The 16,103-nt window shown below is 43.5% G+C and overlaps 3 protein-coding genes across 4 annotated transcripts; 1 reads left to right on the top strand and 2 right to left on the bottom strand.

Moving 5' to 3' along the window:
* Nucleotides 1-30: 30 nt before the first annotated feature.
* exosc1 (exosome component 1) lies at nt 31-4,101 on the bottom strand. Its single transcript, XM_084005637.1, has 8 exons — nt 3,995-4,101; nt 2,878-2,993; nt 2,525-2,599; nt 2,174-2,262; nt 2,052-2,085; nt 1,910-1,960; nt 1,616-1,700; nt 31-1,100 (listed from the first exon to the last, which is right to left on the bottom strand). The coding sequence occupies exons 1-8, from the start codon at nt 4,020-4,022 to the stop codon at nt 994-996; spliced, it is 585 nt and encodes a 194-aa protein (XP_083861763.1). The 5' UTR covers nt 4,023-4,101; the 3' UTR covers nt 31-993.
* A 2,423-nt stretch (nt 4,102-6,524) lies between these two features.
* Nucleotides 6,525-9,299, bottom strand: pgam1b (phosphoglycerate mutase 1b). Its single transcript, XM_084005969.1, has 4 exons — nt 8,941-9,299; nt 7,693-7,967; nt 7,397-7,577; nt 6,525-6,797 (listed from the first exon to the last, which is right to left on the bottom strand). Exons 1-4 carry the CDS (start codon nt 9,077-9,079, stop codon nt 6,628-6,630), a joined length of 765 nt encoding a protein of 254 aa, XP_083862095.1. The 5' UTR covers nt 9,080-9,299; the 3' UTR covers nt 6,525-6,627.
* A 931-nt stretch (nt 9,300-10,230) lies between these two features.
* pi4k2a (phosphatidylinositol 4-kinase type 2 alpha) lies at nt 10,231-15,499 on the top strand. Of its 2 annotated transcripts, none has more exons than XM_084005968.1 (9): nt 10,231-10,734; nt 12,387-12,587; nt 12,684-12,815; nt 12,979-13,132; nt 13,312-13,370; nt 13,456-13,555; nt 13,808-13,941; nt 14,120-14,179; nt 14,326-15,499. In XM_084005968.1, exons 1-9 carry the CDS (start codon nt 10,396-10,398, stop codon nt 14,485-14,487), a joined length of 1,341 nt encoding a protein of 446 aa, XP_083862094.1. In that variant the 5' UTR covers nt 10,231-10,395; the 3' UTR covers nt 14,488-15,499. The 2 variants fall into 2 exon arrangements, with proteins under 2 accessions (XP_083862094.1, XP_083862093.1); XM_084005967.1 differs by having other exon boundaries at nt 10,238-10,734; nt 12,979-13,136; nt 13,316-13,370.
* Nucleotides 15,500-16,103: the final 604 nt, after the last annotated feature.

Here is a 16,103-nt window from a genome sequence, read left to right as displayed (position 1 = left end):
CTGCCTGCATAAAAAGAGAAAACACCTTGATGGCTTTGACTGTCATTTTATTTCAATCTCCCACTTGAATGACATTTGTAAAGTGATGGAATAAGGAAAGTCAGGGTACACTTTACTTCAAAGATGAATGGAAACCGTTCTGCTTACTTCTAGGCTCATACTCATTTCATTTTGACATTATAGAAAAATATATACAAAAATATTTGTCTATCATGCACATTAGTAGCCGTGTTGTAATTCTGACTTCTCACACTCGCTCTGCAAACTGTTGTGGACATTCAGTCAGTTTACTATTAACTACAAAAGTTGAAAAGGACAGATGAGCCTACGGTTGTCATGTTTTTGGTCAGTTGTCACATACATGGCCTCATGCAAAACAAAGTTTCAAAGGGTCACTTCTCTGGTCAAATTCTCAGTCCAAATGCATCCACTGCTCTTTAAACTTGTAAGAAAATCAAGTCTGGGCCTTGTTTAAACCAAGTCTTACGTTTAAGCACCCTGCAACATGCAACGATCACGACCTTCAAGCGGCCTGATGATGGGCTATAATACCTGCTAGCAAAACAGAGTGATTCCTGCATCTGTGAAAACAACGTTTCTTCACCAGGTACAGGTATTCTTGTGCTATTAGCTTCCCAACAAAGTGGTCACTCTGCAGCTGCAATGTTCAGCTGCAAATTCTAAGTCAGCCTGCTCTGATCCGGTTGCCTCCAGGCAATTGAAAGACAACTTTAATAAACGACGTTGCTGGCACATGCACTGGTGTTAAAAATGCCTTGTTCTAATGCTGCTTCAGTGTTTTCAAGCTGGCACAATCAAATGGAAATGTGCAGAGGGAAAGCTATTTAAAAAAAAAAAAAAAAACAACAACATGAAACCAGAAGTAGCCATGGATATGGAAGTCATCCAGTCTCTCGGGAAACATCTGAAAAGCAGTTGGGAGGCTAAGAGGAAGGGGAAGCTGTGTGTTCCTTGTGGAAGGCAGACGTGGTCTTATGCCTGTAGATACTCTGGCTGCACTCGCGCCACTTTGCGGAACTCCTTGCCGTGCGTCCGCGGGCACTGCATCTCACACCAGCTGATGGGAACCATCTGGGCACCTGAGTCCCAAACAGAAAAGTCATCACATGACTTCATCACACCGCTGATAGCACCATACACATTTAAAAAAAAAGAGTTATGGAAACTATGAAACGCTCATCGTTGCTTTCTGCAGCGTGTCACCTGAGAAACAACGCAGATCCCAGCTGTTTCATAATGAAACTAGATATCAGAGTCAGTGGGGTAAGACATCACTGAGTCTGGCCGGGTACAGAGAAACATGACTTCTCCAAAGTATGAGGTTAAGATGAAATTAATTTGGTTTCAATAATCAAGTTGAAAGCGACTGAATGCACGTTAACTATCCATCCATCTCTCTCACATTACTACACAAAAAATGCTTGGTACCTAGATCAGAGAAACTACAATAATGCAATAGCTACGTTGTGTCCAAGTGACAGTAATGGTCTCCGGTTAACTGGGCACTTACTCTTACACCACCTTGTGTTCCAACATGATACTATTGGGAAATAAGAAGATATAATGAGAAAAGCTTTGTTTAATTGATCATTACCTGCTTCACTGTGTGCCACCACCACCCCCAGTTCATTCTCTGCCGTCGTCAACAGGTAGTTAGACTGCACATCACCGAGAGAAATCTGGCATCACAGGTCAAGGGTTAACAACACGGAATTTAAAAGTAAAGTTTGTCACGCTCCCAGCAAACTTAACAGACAACCTGACTGTGGAGGTGATTTTGTTTACTTTATACTTGTCATTCTAAGATTAGGAGCTTCAGGTGAAAAAAAAAAAGGAGTAGCTGAGAGATAAACTGGATAGTTGTTTTTGTCTAGGGGGGAAAGGATACAACTTTTGCCAAGACGATGTCGCCAGGTCTGAAGCTTTTGTATGTCTCCACCTATAACAATAAAAGAAAAAGCTTTACGCTAAGCATGGCAACCAAGATTAATGAACTAAAAATCTGATGGAGTACACCGATTCAAACGCACCTTGTCTTTCTCTGTCGCACGCACATCTTCTTTCCTGTAGAGCCAAAAGCAGCGGGCTCAGTTTTGGGTTGTGATACATAAAAACACGACATTAAACATTGTTTCACTGTGTTTGTGGTGACCTGATTGTTCCTCTGAAGCGGTCCTTCAGCGGTGTGGAGCCTACATAAAGGATGTGGACCTTGGCGAACCTGGGGTTGATACTGGTCACCTGTCCAAGCAAAGAACAGAAAGGCTAGAGATAAACCACCCAGATGAACTGAACTAAACTGTGCAGGATCACTTCACCGGATAAGCCACTATAAATAAATGTTATTGTACAGCGCCTTTGTGCAATGACTGTTGTTAAGTGACTGTGTTTGGGATTGTTGAAGCGCTCCTCTTTTTAGCCTTTATTTTGAAGGATAAGTGCCATACAAACTACTTCTCCTACCATGCTAACAGTAAAAACTCAATCTGATTCCATTGCATACCTTACAGGTGACTATTGCTCCTACATCGGGTAGTAGCTGTGTTTCTGTTTCCCGCACGACTGAGATCACTGGTAACTAGAAAGAGACAAAAATTACACATTTTAATGCAATCATAGGCCACATGAAACCAGTTGAGTTTTCGATGATTTCAGGTTCAAAACAGCCCCAAGAACAAACCCGTCTTACATGTGACAGGTTTACATGTTGTACATATTTCATCACATGCACTGAACAAACAAAAGTCTTCTCAAATTGTTGCACAATACCTCAACTCCGGCACGCCTACACGCCTTATTGCTTCTTCAACTTTTCCCCTGCCTCTCATTCCCACCCACAGCAGCCACACCTCTCACCTCCTCTCCCTCGTTTTTCTTGAGCACGTAGCCTGCTAGTGAGGAGTATATGTATCCGTGCCGGAGGTAAACACCTGGGCCGGGATGGCAGTTGTCTGCGCTGCATAGCTTGTCACCTGGACACAAACAAGAGGGGGAAAGAGAGAGGTGGTGTCTGAGAAAAGTTGCACATGATAAGTGTTAGCATTTCTGTAGGGGGAGGTGGAACATCTCTTAAAACCTGAATATGAATACACTTCGATTAGATACCATTAACCTTTGGAGTAAAAGACCTGATGCACTCTTTCACCAAATGGACAAATATTTAGTGGCTTTGCATTCCCAGACTTTTAACAGTAGCTTCATTGATATTGGTGACAGGTTAATTTGAGACTCTGAAGAACACCCTCAGATGCAGTTCTCTGCAGAGGTAGTAGTAATCCTAATTCACGTTTTACAACACTGTGTCCAAACCTGCTCTTCATCTAAGGAGAACAGTCATTGCTCTAAGATCACTCATCTGGTCCCTTTAAGCCATTTCCCCTGGGCATTAAGGTGAAATGCTAATTCTGCATGTTATTTATCAGGACTGATAACACGCCATGTTGCCGCTTTAAATCCACCCGAAACCTATCGAAGAGGTCACTATCAGTACATTTTTGTTGACATTTTCTACCGTCACCAGCTCAGCATATTGCAACCGAGAATTGCACATGGGTGAGTTAAAACAAGTGAGAGAAGGAATGCTGCTTCCCTGCCTGAGGCGATGGGCAGGGCAGATGAAACCTGCCGTGGAAAGTAAAAGTCGAGAGCTCACAGCAGTGCACACGTACGGTCTTTACCGTAACGCACATAGAAATAACAGCCATCAACTCAGCGGCTCCGTCTTACTCACCTCATACAACCAGCCACACTGTTTAATAGTAGCCCGATTTAACGTAAACTGTGCTAGAGACCAAAGCCCACGCCACGCGTGGCAGCTGGGAATAATTAACAGCGGTTTGCTCCGTCAGACCGAAACGTAACAACGTCTTCTAGCAACACGGCGACGTCTACGGAAGCACAGCGGGACAACACGCTCTAAAATGTGGCTTTAATCCATCCTTACCGATAGTAATGACACATTTACTGGACTCACCTGGAACACACAGCTTCATGGGCGACATGTTTTCGAGAAGAGCAGCTCGTCAGCCGATTGGCTATGACGAAGGGCTCGAGTCGACTCAGATTGGCCAATCCCGCGCCACCCGGAAGCAAAAGAAGGACGGCTCCTACCGCCATGTTTGTAGAGGCACTCATGTGCTCCCCCATAACAGCATAGCAGAAATCCATGTATACTTTTTGTAGGCAGATTATGCATGTACAATTACATATATGTAATTATATATATATATATATATATATATATATATATATATATATATATATATATATATATATATATACACATATACACACATATACACATATACACATATATATATATATATATATATATATATATATATATATATATATATATATATATATATATATACACACATTATATATATATATACACACTCAACAAAAATATAAACGCAACACTTTTGTTTTTGCTCCCATTTTTCATGAGATGGACTTAAAGATCTAAACTTCATTCCAGATACACAATATTACCATTTCTCTCAAACATTGTTCACAAATCAGTCTTAATGTGTGATAGTGAGCACTTCTGCTTTGCTGAGATAATCCATCCCACCTCACAGGTGTGCCACCTCAAGATGCTGATCTGACATCATGATTAGTGCACAGGTGTGCCTTAGACTGTCCACAATAAAAGGCCACCCTGAAATGTGCATTTTTTTTGCTTTATTGGGGGTCTGGGGACTCAGAACCAGTCAGTATCTGGTGTGACCACCATTTGCCTCATGCAGTGCAACACATCTTCTTTGCATAGAGTTTATCAGATTGTCAATTGTGGCCTGTGGAATGTTGGTCCACTCCTCTTCAATGGCTGTGCGAAGTTGCTGGATATTAGTGGGAACTGGTACACGCTGTCGTATACGCCGGTCAAGCACATCCCAAACATGCTCAATGGGTGACATGTCCGGTGAGTATGCTGGCCATGCAAGAACTGGGACATTTTCAGCTTCCAAGAATTGTGTACAGATCCTTGCAACATGGGGCTGTGCATTATCTTGCTGAAACATGAGGTGATGTTCATGGATGTATGGCACAACAATGGGCCTCAGGATCTCATCACGGTATCTCTGTGCATTCAAAATGCCATCAATAAAATGCACCTGTGTTCTTCGTCCATAACAGATGCCTGCCCATACCATAACCCCACCACCACCATGGGCCACTCGATCCACAACATTGACATCAGCAAAGCACTCACCCACACGACGCCACACACGCTGTCTGCCATCTGCCCTGAACAATGTAAACCGAGATTCATCCGTGAAGAGAACACCTCTCCAACTTGCCAGACGCCATCGAATGTGAGCATTTGCCCACTCAAGTCTGTTATGGCGACGAGCTGGAGTCAGGTCAAGACCCCGATGAGGACGACGAGCATGCAGTTGAGCTTCCCTGAGACGGTTTCTGACAGTTTGTGCAGAAATTGTTTGGTTGTGCAAACCAATTGTTTCAGCAGCTGTCTGAGTGGCTGGTCACAGACGATCTTGGAGGTGAACCTGCTGGATGTGGAGGTCCTGGGCTGGTGTGGTTACACGTGGTCTGCGGTTGTGAGGCCGGTTGGATGTACTGCCATATTCTCTGAAACGCCTTTGGAGACGGCTTATGGTGGAGAAATGAACATTCAATGCACGAGCAACAGATCTGGTTGACATTCCTGCTGTCAGCATGCCAATTGCACGCTCCCTCAATGCTTGTGGCATCTGTGGCATTTTGCTGTGAGACAAAACTGCACATTTCAGAGTGGCCTTTTATTGTGGGTATAAGGTACACCTGTGCACTGATCATGATGTCAGATCAGCATCTTGATGTGGCACACCTGTGAGGTGGGATGGATTATCTCAGCAAAGCAGAAGTGCTCACTATCACACATTTAGACAGATTTGTGAACAATGTTTGAGAGAAATGGTAATATTGTGTATCTGGAATGAATTTTAGATCTTTAAGTCTATCTCATGTGTATATATATATATATATATATATATATATATATATATATATAATACACTTTCTATTGAGAGTCCATCATGGTATGAATGTGGGAGGAAGCCAGAGAGAACCCATGCTGGAAAATTATGTCAAACACTGATAAACGATTTCTTCAGGTAATGTTTCACAACATTTATTATTTTTTTCTCACTATGCCAGAGCAAACATATCAGCAGTGCAGAGCAACTTGTCCTTTTGACAGCAACAGTGTTTCTTTAAAGGTTATACTGTTCCCTCAGAGCTTCACCTACATGGATTGGAAATAGGAAGGAATACAATGGAGTGACTCTGCGGGTTAGTCTATGTTTGTTCCTATTTGCTGGTCCCGAATTTTGCATTTTGGTCAGTGCTTAAATCATATTACAGGAGATGTCCATTGTGTAATAACGACATGTATCAGTATCATCACAAATTAAAGACTAATCAAATAGATTGTGTGAAAGCTGGGTTTTATCAAAATAAAGTGCACATTGTTTGTCAGTGTGTGTGCAAGTCTGTGATGACAGTAACAGGAAATGACCTAACAATACCTTAATGACTGAATGAACAGTACATGATATACTCTTAACTCCTAGCTCATCGGGGGGGTGGGAGGGGGGGTTATTTCTTGGCTTTGCCCTGAGCAGCCACAGCTTCCATGGCCTTCTTGACTGTCTCCTCATCTCCCAGGAACTGCATTGGTCCTAAAGGCTTCAGGTTCTTGTCCAGCTCGTACACAATGGGGATACCCGTGGGCAGGTTAAGCTCCATGATGGCCTCCTCAGACATACCTGGGAAAACAGTAACAGACAAGCAGAGCTTAGAATATGTTGGCATGGATCAGACTGAGACAGGACTGTTTCATTTTAAGTGGTGAATCAGGTGTGCAAATGCTAATGCTAGCTATGTATTTTATCTGAAAACCTTGACACAGATAGGATTGGAACGGATAATATTTTTAAAGTAATCCAACCATCAAACCCACTTAATCCTAGTGCACTACTCCCAATTATGTTGGAAAGTATGTGACCATGCCTAAAAACACAGAAGAAGGCAGGGTTTTATTGGACTGACAGTGTTCCTGGGATAAAAAACAAAATAAATAAATAAATATATCTACTGTCAGTAGAATTAGAAATGTTTACACAAGTGTATACATAACATCGATAGATACTGTTTGAGATGAATCAACTTTGAGTCCTACAGAAACCAACAAGAAAAATGAAAACACTTCAGCCTGCTCCAATTAATGATCTTGTTAAATATATTATATTATTCAGTTTATAATTATATTAAGGTCATCAATAAATGCAATGTTTCAAGAATTTCACAGATGATGAACAGTTTCAGCACCGGACAGCAACTCAAAAGTCTCCACTCTTCCTCTTACCCTCCAGATGTTTGACGATGCCCCGGAGACTGTTGCCGTGGGCAGCAATCAGCACCCTCTTTCCCTCGTTGATCTGTGGAACGATCTCATCGTTCCAGAAGGGCAGAGCCCTGGCGATGGTGTCTTTGAGACTCTCACAGCTCGGAAGCTGGTCCTCTGTCAGCTCGGCATAACGCCGGTCCTACAACAGAAGGGGGAGTTAATGTTAAATGTGTTTCAGCCGCATGGCCTTACAATTATATGAGAAAAATGTCAGAGTAAGAGAGAAAGACATTTTTTTCTTCCCATGGTGTCACCTTGCTTATGTTCTGATAGAAGTCGTGCCCCTCATCCATGGATGGGGGAGGAACGTCAAAAGAGCGCCTCCAGATCTTGACCTGGGCCTCGCCATGTTTAGCTGCCGTTTCCGCCTTGTTCAGCCCAGTCAGGCCACCGTAGTGGCGCTCATTGAGGCGCCAGGTCCGGTGGACAGGCAGCCACATCTGGTCAATGCCGTCCAGAACAAACCACAGGGTGCGGATGGCTCTCTTTAGGACAGAAGTGTAGCAAATATCGAATTCATAGCCAGCGTCTGAGATGAATCAGAGACAGGATATGAAAAAAAAAAAATGGTAAATGTGAATATTCACTGGCAGTGGAGACAAAGATATACGTTTCACTAATATTTAAGTGCAGAGCAGCAAACAAATACAATGTGTTTTCATTACAGAGATGAAAAAGAAAATCAGCATTTTTGTTTTTGCTTCTCTCACAGTATTTGCTTTTGCTTAGTCAGGGGAACACTGGCAGGCTGAAGCCTGATGCGCCTGCAGAGGATTTTTGGGTCACAGAGAACAACAGGGAGTGTGTACCACAGAGACAAAATATGTCAAATAAAAAATGCCCTGGCCTCTTGCATCACCCCTCTATTTGCAAAATCCAGCACAGTGAATTTCACTCAGCAAACAGCAATAACCTACACTGTAAACAAAGCCTATAGACTTACTCAGTGTTCCATTATTAAATCTGTACTTATTAAACTACTTTTATCATGAAGTCATCAGATGACAACAATTAAAGCTGATCTACTGACAGTGAATCTGTGAGCTGTCCCCCTTTTTGTTGAATATACATTACATCCAAATAAGTATGTCTCAGGATTTATACAATTCTACTAAAATCATCATGGATACCTATCAGTAGATTACAACACGACCTCCCCCAAATATCTCTGCTGTCCACAACCTGATGGTTGTGGTGAGTAGAGCCTCAAATAAAGACACCAGGGGGTGTGGACATGGGCTCAGTGTGAAACGGGTCCATCAGAGACTGATCTGACGGATCAAGCCATCTACAATTTGTTCATTTCAGACACTAACAGCAACCATGCAGCCGAATAGACACACTGCAGTCGCTGGGTGACTGCCGGACCGCTTGTCCGGTGTCGCAGTGGGCCGACGGACACTTGTTTCTCCATCCGGCAGAGTTGCATAAGCACTGGCTTGCAACCGCTTAATCCATGACCGACAGAGAACCCGATTATTCCCCGTCACACTATCTGGTACCTTTTAAGGCCTGTCCACCTCTCTTTGCCTCCATTTCGCCGGTCTCACTCAGGTCCGCGTCGAACCAGCCGCAGAAGCGGTTCTCCTGGTTCCAGCAGCTCTCTCCATGGCGGATCAGGACCAGCTTGTACGCAGCCATCCTCTCACCGATGCCCTCTGCGCGGTATTTCCGGGAAATGCGAAGCGAGTGACTCTTCCTAAAATGCGGCACCAACGTCCGCAGATATGTCCTGGTTTCGCCGCAACCCCAAAGACGGCGACAGAGAAGCAGGCGCGGTATCGTGGTGGTCCGGAGGGGTGGTCTCTTCTATGTGTATAGTTGGCTGGTGTTGCCCCGAACTTGACAGATCTCACGACACGAGCTCTCTTCCTGCTGGTTTCCACCAATCAGAAGGTGAGCTGTGGGCGCCGGAGGAGGAGGAGGGAGGAGGGGGAGGGGGAGAAGGGAAGCAGGATGATGCGCATGCACAGCAGCACGTCCACACGCGCACAGCGGTGCACCCTGCAGGCTGTGGTTAGTGCATCATGAGGGAAAACTGTCTTTTTATACAAACACACATATATAGTGGATGATTACCACCAAACAGAAACAATGTGTCTGTATCAATTTCCATTTTAACTTATTATCCGAGATTCTCAAATGTGGCAGCATTTACATTGTAGGCTTTAACATTGGACCCGGACCACTTTTACATAACAGGGAGCAGAGGACTATTACAAATAATAACAATACAATTATCCATAATTCAAGTCGCCAATTTAATGTGCATCTGTCGAAACACTGCCCGATGCTCCCTGGCCTTGGGTACAGGAATATAATGAAGAAGAAAACACTTTATTCAGGATTGACCGGTGTCAAAGATAAATATAGAAGAATAGTCCCTTTTTAAATGTTTGCTAAAAAAAACATCTAAAGGTAAATTGTTTCCAGCATATTGGACAACTGAATGGTACCGTTAAAATAGAATTACTCTGTCACCCACTAATATTGTCATTTAGTGATACATTTTGTCAATTTGGGAAAATTGCAATGTAGGGCGTAACAAACGTTGGAGTTGAACATGGCTTTATACATAATGCAAGTAAAACGATGGTTCTTCAGTCTCATAATAGCTCTGTAAAAACACATTAATTGATTAATTGATGGGTTAAGTGTGATCTCACGTGTCTTCCGGGGGCTGAATGATTGTGTCCAATCAGCACTACAGGTTCGTTTGTTGACAGGAGCCTCTCAACGTTGATTGGTTAAAGATCAAAACACTCGACGGTTCCCGCCTTTTCCCGGAAGCTGACAGTCACCTGACTATTCCTATTCTCTCTGCTTCCGTGTTAGCCACCGTCAGTATTAGCCAACAAACTGACCGTCCCATTTCGATCCCTCTTCCATTTCGTCCTCTTTTCCACTTTTCCTCATTTTCCAGGAGTTAAAACAACTCCTCGTCCAGCTCCGAAATCATGGACGAGACGAGTCCGCTCGTCTCTCCGCTCCGGGACTCCGGCGATTTCAGCTACTGTCCCACGGAGCCCACCAGCCCCCGTGGCTCGTTTGGAACCACACCGGGCTCTGTGGTGCGCATCCCGGCGGGCAGTCCGGGGCGCAGCCGGGAGAGACAGCCGCTTCTGGACCGGGACCGTGGGAGCTCGCCGCGGGAGCCGCACAAGAACGATTTCCCGGAGGATCCCGAGTTCAGAGAGATCATCCGAAAGGCCGAGCGAGCCATAGAGGAGGAGATCTACCCGGAGAGGATCTACCAAGGATCCAGTGGGAGCTATTTTGTCAAAGACTCGCAGGGGGTAAGAAGAGAAGATGCTAACTTGCGTCTACCGCTAACCGAGCCTTGCTGTCCAATGCTAACGGTCCCTATAGCGGTGCTATGACTGGTCTGCGGTGTCTGAATGGTTGTGTGTGTTTGTGTGATGCAACAATTGCAAGATTGTTTTGATAAAAAAAAAAAAAAAAGGTCTGGGTCGCTTGAGGAAAGGCCTCCTACAACAAGCCTGTGATGACTTGCAAATAGGCTGTAAGGCATGCCAACACAGCATGAACGTACAGACTAAAAAACAACAATTTCTCCTTGAATAGAATAGAATAGAAAACACGTGGATTACACACTGACAGTGTGAATACTCCAAATAATGAAATATAATACACAAAGTAAAAACAAACAAACAAGAATACTTTTAATTGCATTTCTAAGAATTGAGGAAACCAATTCAGGTTGAATACATTACTTTGATGCACCTACAAGAGCTCACACATTATTTTTATTATTTTTTTTTAAATTATTATATATATTTTTTAATCTTCATGATCTAGTTGCTTAGCTCCCTCTATAATGATTTGATCATCAGTGTGACTGCAGTTGTTCTGATCCTCGCTCTGATGCTCCGTCCCTGACCAGCTGTCACATGTCAACAATAACACAGATAAGATGCTTGTGATCCATTATTTCCAGTAGCTCTCCTGTTTTTTTCTCCCCCTGCTGTACTGCATGTCTGGGCAAAGACCAAAGTCTTAAGTATCTAATCAAACCAAAGATACTGAGCACACATGCCTGATTTGTTGCAGCGCTTATAATCACTATATTTTCTTTTACAAAGTGCTGCACATTCAAGGCAAATTAGGGAGTTGACATGTGGACAATTATAGAGCATTTCTTTCCATTCGTCACCGTCGACAACATCTCCTGACTGTGAGCATGGCTGATTCATTAATGATGGTAAACTTTGATCGGCACGCTGGCCAGTAAAAGTCTTGAGCAACTCGCAGTAGCCGTCCTCCCACCACATCCACATCTACTGTGTGTCGTGTTGTACCCATGTTTAAAAAAAGGGGAAGTGTGTCTTTAGACCAAGTGGCAGGTCCTGTTAGACAGTTCAAGGCTCTATATGTGCCATTTTCCCCACTAAAAGCACTAAAAGCTTACAAAACAGAAAAAGAAGTATTCTAGGCTGCATTCTAGCCCCCCCCCCCCCCCCCCCCCCCCGTTTCTTTAGTTAGTCACCAGTGTGCTTAGTAGTCATGTGCTAGCTCTATAATACTCTTTGATGACCAAGTTTCATGTTGAAATCGGTGTGTGTGTGTGTGTGTGTGTGTGTGTGTGTGTGTGTGTGTGTGTCATGCTGGCATAATGCAACATGTGATATGCAACTTTAAATTGACTATCTTTTGCTTATCAAACTCTGATCCTGATCTCAATTCGTGTTGGCAATAATAGCTTTCAATAGTGTTTTCACTGTATTAAAAGAGTAATTTCAAACTGCTCCTGCTGCACAATGCACCGCTCCACCTCTGTGTGTCCTTTATATTATATTTAATTGTCTCTTATTTGACCGAACCTCCTTCTCCACCATTCCTAAACTTTCCTTTCTTAACTTCTGTCGAATGCTGAACCTCTTTATTGACTCTCCCTTGACTGATTTTCCTTCTCATTTTCTCCCCTCAGAAAATTATCGGCGTGTTCAAACCTAAGAATGAAGAGCCTTACGGCCAGCTGAACCCTAAGTGGACCAAGTGGCTCCAAAAATTGTGTTGTCCCTGCTGTTTTGGTCGCGACTGTTTGGTCCTGAACCAGGGATACCTCTCGGAGGCCGGGGCCAGCCTGGTCGACCAAAAACTGGAGCTCAACATCGTTCCCAGGACCAAAGTACTGTATAGATACGCACAGTGCCACCATCGCATTACAAGAGCAGTGAACAATTTAGCAAATAACGCATCTGTTAATTGATCTCTGGCGCTCTAGGTGGTGTACCTGGCTAGTGAAACGTTCAACTACAGTGCCATAGACAGGGTGAAGTCCAGAGGAAAGAAGCTAGCCATGGAGAAGGTGCCAAAAGTGGGCCAGCATTTCCACAGGATCGGACTGCCACCGAAGGTAATATAACATTGTTATGTTACAAATCTTATATTACAAATATTACAAATCTATCATTGATCCAGTGAATCTAGTCATATGGTTCAGAAATATAGTTTTGTTGTTTGTCGAATAGTTGTGATGTGTTTAACACAAAGTCCCGGATCTGTTGCTCCTCCACCAGATTGGTTCTTTTCAGATCTTTGTCGACGGATACAAGGATGCAGATTTCTGGTTGCGGCGGTTTGAAGCGGAGCCTCTGCCTGAAAACACCAACCGTCAGCTCCAGCTGCAGTTTGAGCGGCTCGTAGTCCTTGATTACATCATCAGGAACACAGGCACGTAGTCACTGTACTCAGCCGTCAGGGCCACCGGTGATAGACAATATACTCAGCAACCTGTTTAGTCCAATGTATGTTGTTATTAAGATGTGGTAATGCAGTCTTGATTTCATCCACGGCAGCTTTTAAATGGTTACTTTTGGTTTGATTTGGTGTCTTTTTATTTGGTATTGTAGACAGGGGAAATGACAACTGGTTGCTGAAGTACGACTGTCCCATGGACTCCGGGAATAGGGTGAGGACACAGAGACATTGTTTGTCTTTTTTAAAAAAACAACAAAAAACTGTGTTAATTTGTGTTCATTTTACACGTATATCAGGATACAGACTGGGTGGTAGTAAAGGATCCCATCATCAAGCTGGCAGCTATAGACAACGGCCTCGCCTTCCCCCTCAAACATCCCGACTCCTGGAGAGCCTGTAAGCACCTTGACATTGTTTTTAACCGCTTTTTTTTCATCACTGCTTCCCCTCGGCAGGACGCAACTCATGCTTTTGAAAAAAACAGAAACTGTCGTTTCAACAGTGGGTCCAATGAAAGCTAGATGTTTATATCTTAATTGTATTGCATGCAAGGTTTCTTTGATGTTATTCTGTCACTGTATCATTAACTTTTTCCAGCGCTTTACAAGTACATAATCATTAAGACACGTTTCCTTTTCCACTTACCAGACCCATTCTACTGGGCGTGGCTATCCCAGGCCAAAGTTCCTTTCTCCCAGGAAATAAGAGAGCTGGTCCTGCCCAAACTCTCTGACCCAAATTTCATCAAAGACCTGGAAGAGGATTTGTACGAATTATTCAAGGTATGGAGGGACTCGGATTAAGTACTCGGCAACAGTTTTGTGCGAAATGAAGTGTTAATAATGTAGGCAAATGGAATTTGAGAGTAACGGATGCAGATATTGAATGAAATTACATAACAAACTCTGTGGCTGTGAACTTTATGTATAACGTGTGTGTGTTGTCCACTGGGTCTCGCAGAAAGACCCTGGTTTCGACAGAGGACAGTTTCACAAACAAGTAGCCGTTATGAGGGGGCAGGTGAGCTGTCTTCTCTCCTCTCAAAACACATTTATTAGCAATATGACATGCAACTAAATGTTCCCCCTTGGACAAACATCTTTGCCATAAACCATACATTCACAGTTAAGTTTTCCTTTTTCTTTTTTTTGTTGTCGTCTTTCAAGATCCTAAACCTGTGTCAAGCCCTGAAGGACGGTAAAACCCCCCTGCAGCTGGTCCAGATGCCCCCAGTAATAGTCGAGACAGCCAGAGCACCTCAGAGAGCCAACAGTGAGTCCTACACACAGAGCTTCCAGAGCAGAAGACCCTTCTTCACCTGGTGGTAGGAGCAATGCAATGAAGAGGAGGAACAGCAGGAAGCCGGGGTACGAGGAAAGGAGCGAGGAGGGCGGATGGAAGATGGGGCAGAGTCTAAGAACGTGGGTTTTGTCCCGGAAATTGAAATAACCACCCCCCTTCCCCCTCCCCTCCGCTCCTTTTGGTTACAGAGTGAGTGAGTGAGTGGAAAGATGAGGCCAAAGTGGAAGAATTTCACAACATATCTTTCCTGTTTGCCTCTGTGCCTTGCGTGGATGTCGGTGGATAGCTAACGCCTAAATGATGAAGATTCAATATCTTCCCGCCAGAGAGAAATATTTTCAGTGAGGTGTCAGACATTTCTTTAGGACCCCTGGGTGCACGTCATGTTTTGCCCACACACACACATGCACACCAGTCAAAAGCCTCCCATGCTTTGTTTTCGGAGGGAAGGTGTTGCATTCCTTCTTCATACCTCTCTGCCTTTTTTAATATTCACCTGCATATTCCCTCCCACACAGTTAAAACCCCCTCTGGGCTCGTGTTTATTGAAGTCTTGAAGATTAGTTAGTGGGTTCTCAATGGTGTGTACACCTTCACACAGTGAACACAAGCCACGTGAGCTGGTTTCACAGTTACACGTCGCGCCTCCTAACTGTTGGATCTGCAGTCGTCTGGGGTGAGGTTGGAAAGCAGGGGCACTTTCGTTGAAGGACACACACTCTTTGTCAAGCTGAGATAAGCATCACTGGCTGACCTAATTCTTACCATCTTTCACTGATGAGTTAAATAAATGGACGAAGAAGACAAAATGATCACATGCAGGAGCTGGCAGGGGGGGGGAGGGGGGTGTTTGGTTGGTGAATCCCAGTCCACAAGCTCCTGTTTGTCTCGGCCATGTCGATTTCTGTTAATTTTCCGGCTCAAGTAACTTCCTGCTGTACCGAACTGACATGAAATGTATTGTGGCAATGCACTGTATAATTTGTATGTAATATTTAACGATAGATTATAATTAAAACATATTCCATTAATACAGACGATGCGTTTGTGATTGAAGTTGGTCAGAAACTTTCACACAGAACTCTACAACTTCTATTGATGGCCGCTGGGTATGATTACGACTGTCATTTTTAGAGACGTTATACAACAGTCATTTAATAACGGTCGATCATAAAAAAAGTTTTTAAAGCTGCTGCAATCAACAATTTTATATCAGCAATGGATCAACTGACTGTGATGTTAAAGGAGTCACTTGTAGTGAAGAGAATGATCGACTCATTCTTGTTCCCTTCAGCTCTACGGAGCATTTCAGATCATTGTTTTGGTTTTATGTCCCTCATTTTTGGGCCCAGTTTAACTGTTTTCACCTGCATTTATTTATTGGTTTCAGCAAAAAAAAAAACTCTAAAAGCTCACGTTACCTGAAGATTTACCTTTATCTGCTGCCCCCAATTGGCCAAAAAATCTGTTTATGCAGTTTTTTTAAAAAGGATTTGATTGACGGCATCTTTATTTAGATGTTTATTCAGTGAATTTGTCAAAAAAAAAACCCAACATAAACTCCCTGGGATACAAATGCTCTTTACGTAGTTGTTATCCAGTGCTACAATATCCTGCCCTGATTGTGATGATATATCATGAG

The sequence above is a fragment of the Eutrigla gurnardus genome, assembly GCF_963514095.1.
Source record: "Eutrigla gurnardus genome assembly, chromosome: 3".
Taxonomy (NCBI): Eukaryota; Metazoa; Chordata; class Actinopteri; order Perciformes; family Triglidae; genus Eutrigla; species Eutrigla gurnardus.
Note: the sequence above shows the minus strand (reverse complement) of the source record. Positions and strands in the feature narration are given on the sequence as shown.

Bases quoted from the DNA above. Each gene is read 5' to 3' on its own strand.
- exosc1 (XM_084005637.1), bottom strand. From the start codon at position 4,022: ATGTCGCCCATGAAGCTGTGTGTTCCAG. The intron at 2,994-3,994 runs GTGAGTCCAGTA...GTTTGTGTCCAG, and splicing joins CATGAAGCTGTGTGTTCCAG to GTGACAAGCTATGCAGCGCA. The intron at 1,961-2,051 runs GTGCGTTTGAAT...TTATTGTTATAG, and splicing joins GTGCGACAGAGAAAGACAAG to GTGGAGACATACAAAAGCTT.
- pgam1b (XM_084005969.1), bottom strand. From the start codon at position 9,079: ATGGCTGCGTACAAGCTGGTCCTGATCCGCCATGGAGAGAGCTGCTGG. The intron at 7,578-7,692 runs GTGACACCATGG...CTTCTGTTGTAG, and splicing joins TCTATCAGAACATAAGCAAG to GACCGGCGTTATGCCGAGCT. The intron at 6,798-7,396 runs GTAAGAGGAAGA...CTGTTTTCCCAG, and splicing joins CATCGTCAAACATCTGGAGG to GTATGTCTGAGGAGGCCATC.
- pi4k2a (XM_084005968.1), top strand. From the start codon at position 10,396: ATGGACGAGACGAGTCCGCTCGTCTCTCCGCTCCGGGACTCCGGCGAT. The intron at 13,371-13,455 runs GTGAGGACACAG...CACGTATATCAG, and splicing joins CCATGGACTCCGGGAATAGG to GATACAGACTGGGTGGTAGT. The intron at 13,556-13,807 runs GTAAGCACCTTG...TCCACTTACCAG, and splicing joins TCCCGACTCCTGGAGAGCCT to ACCCATTCTACTGGGCGTGG.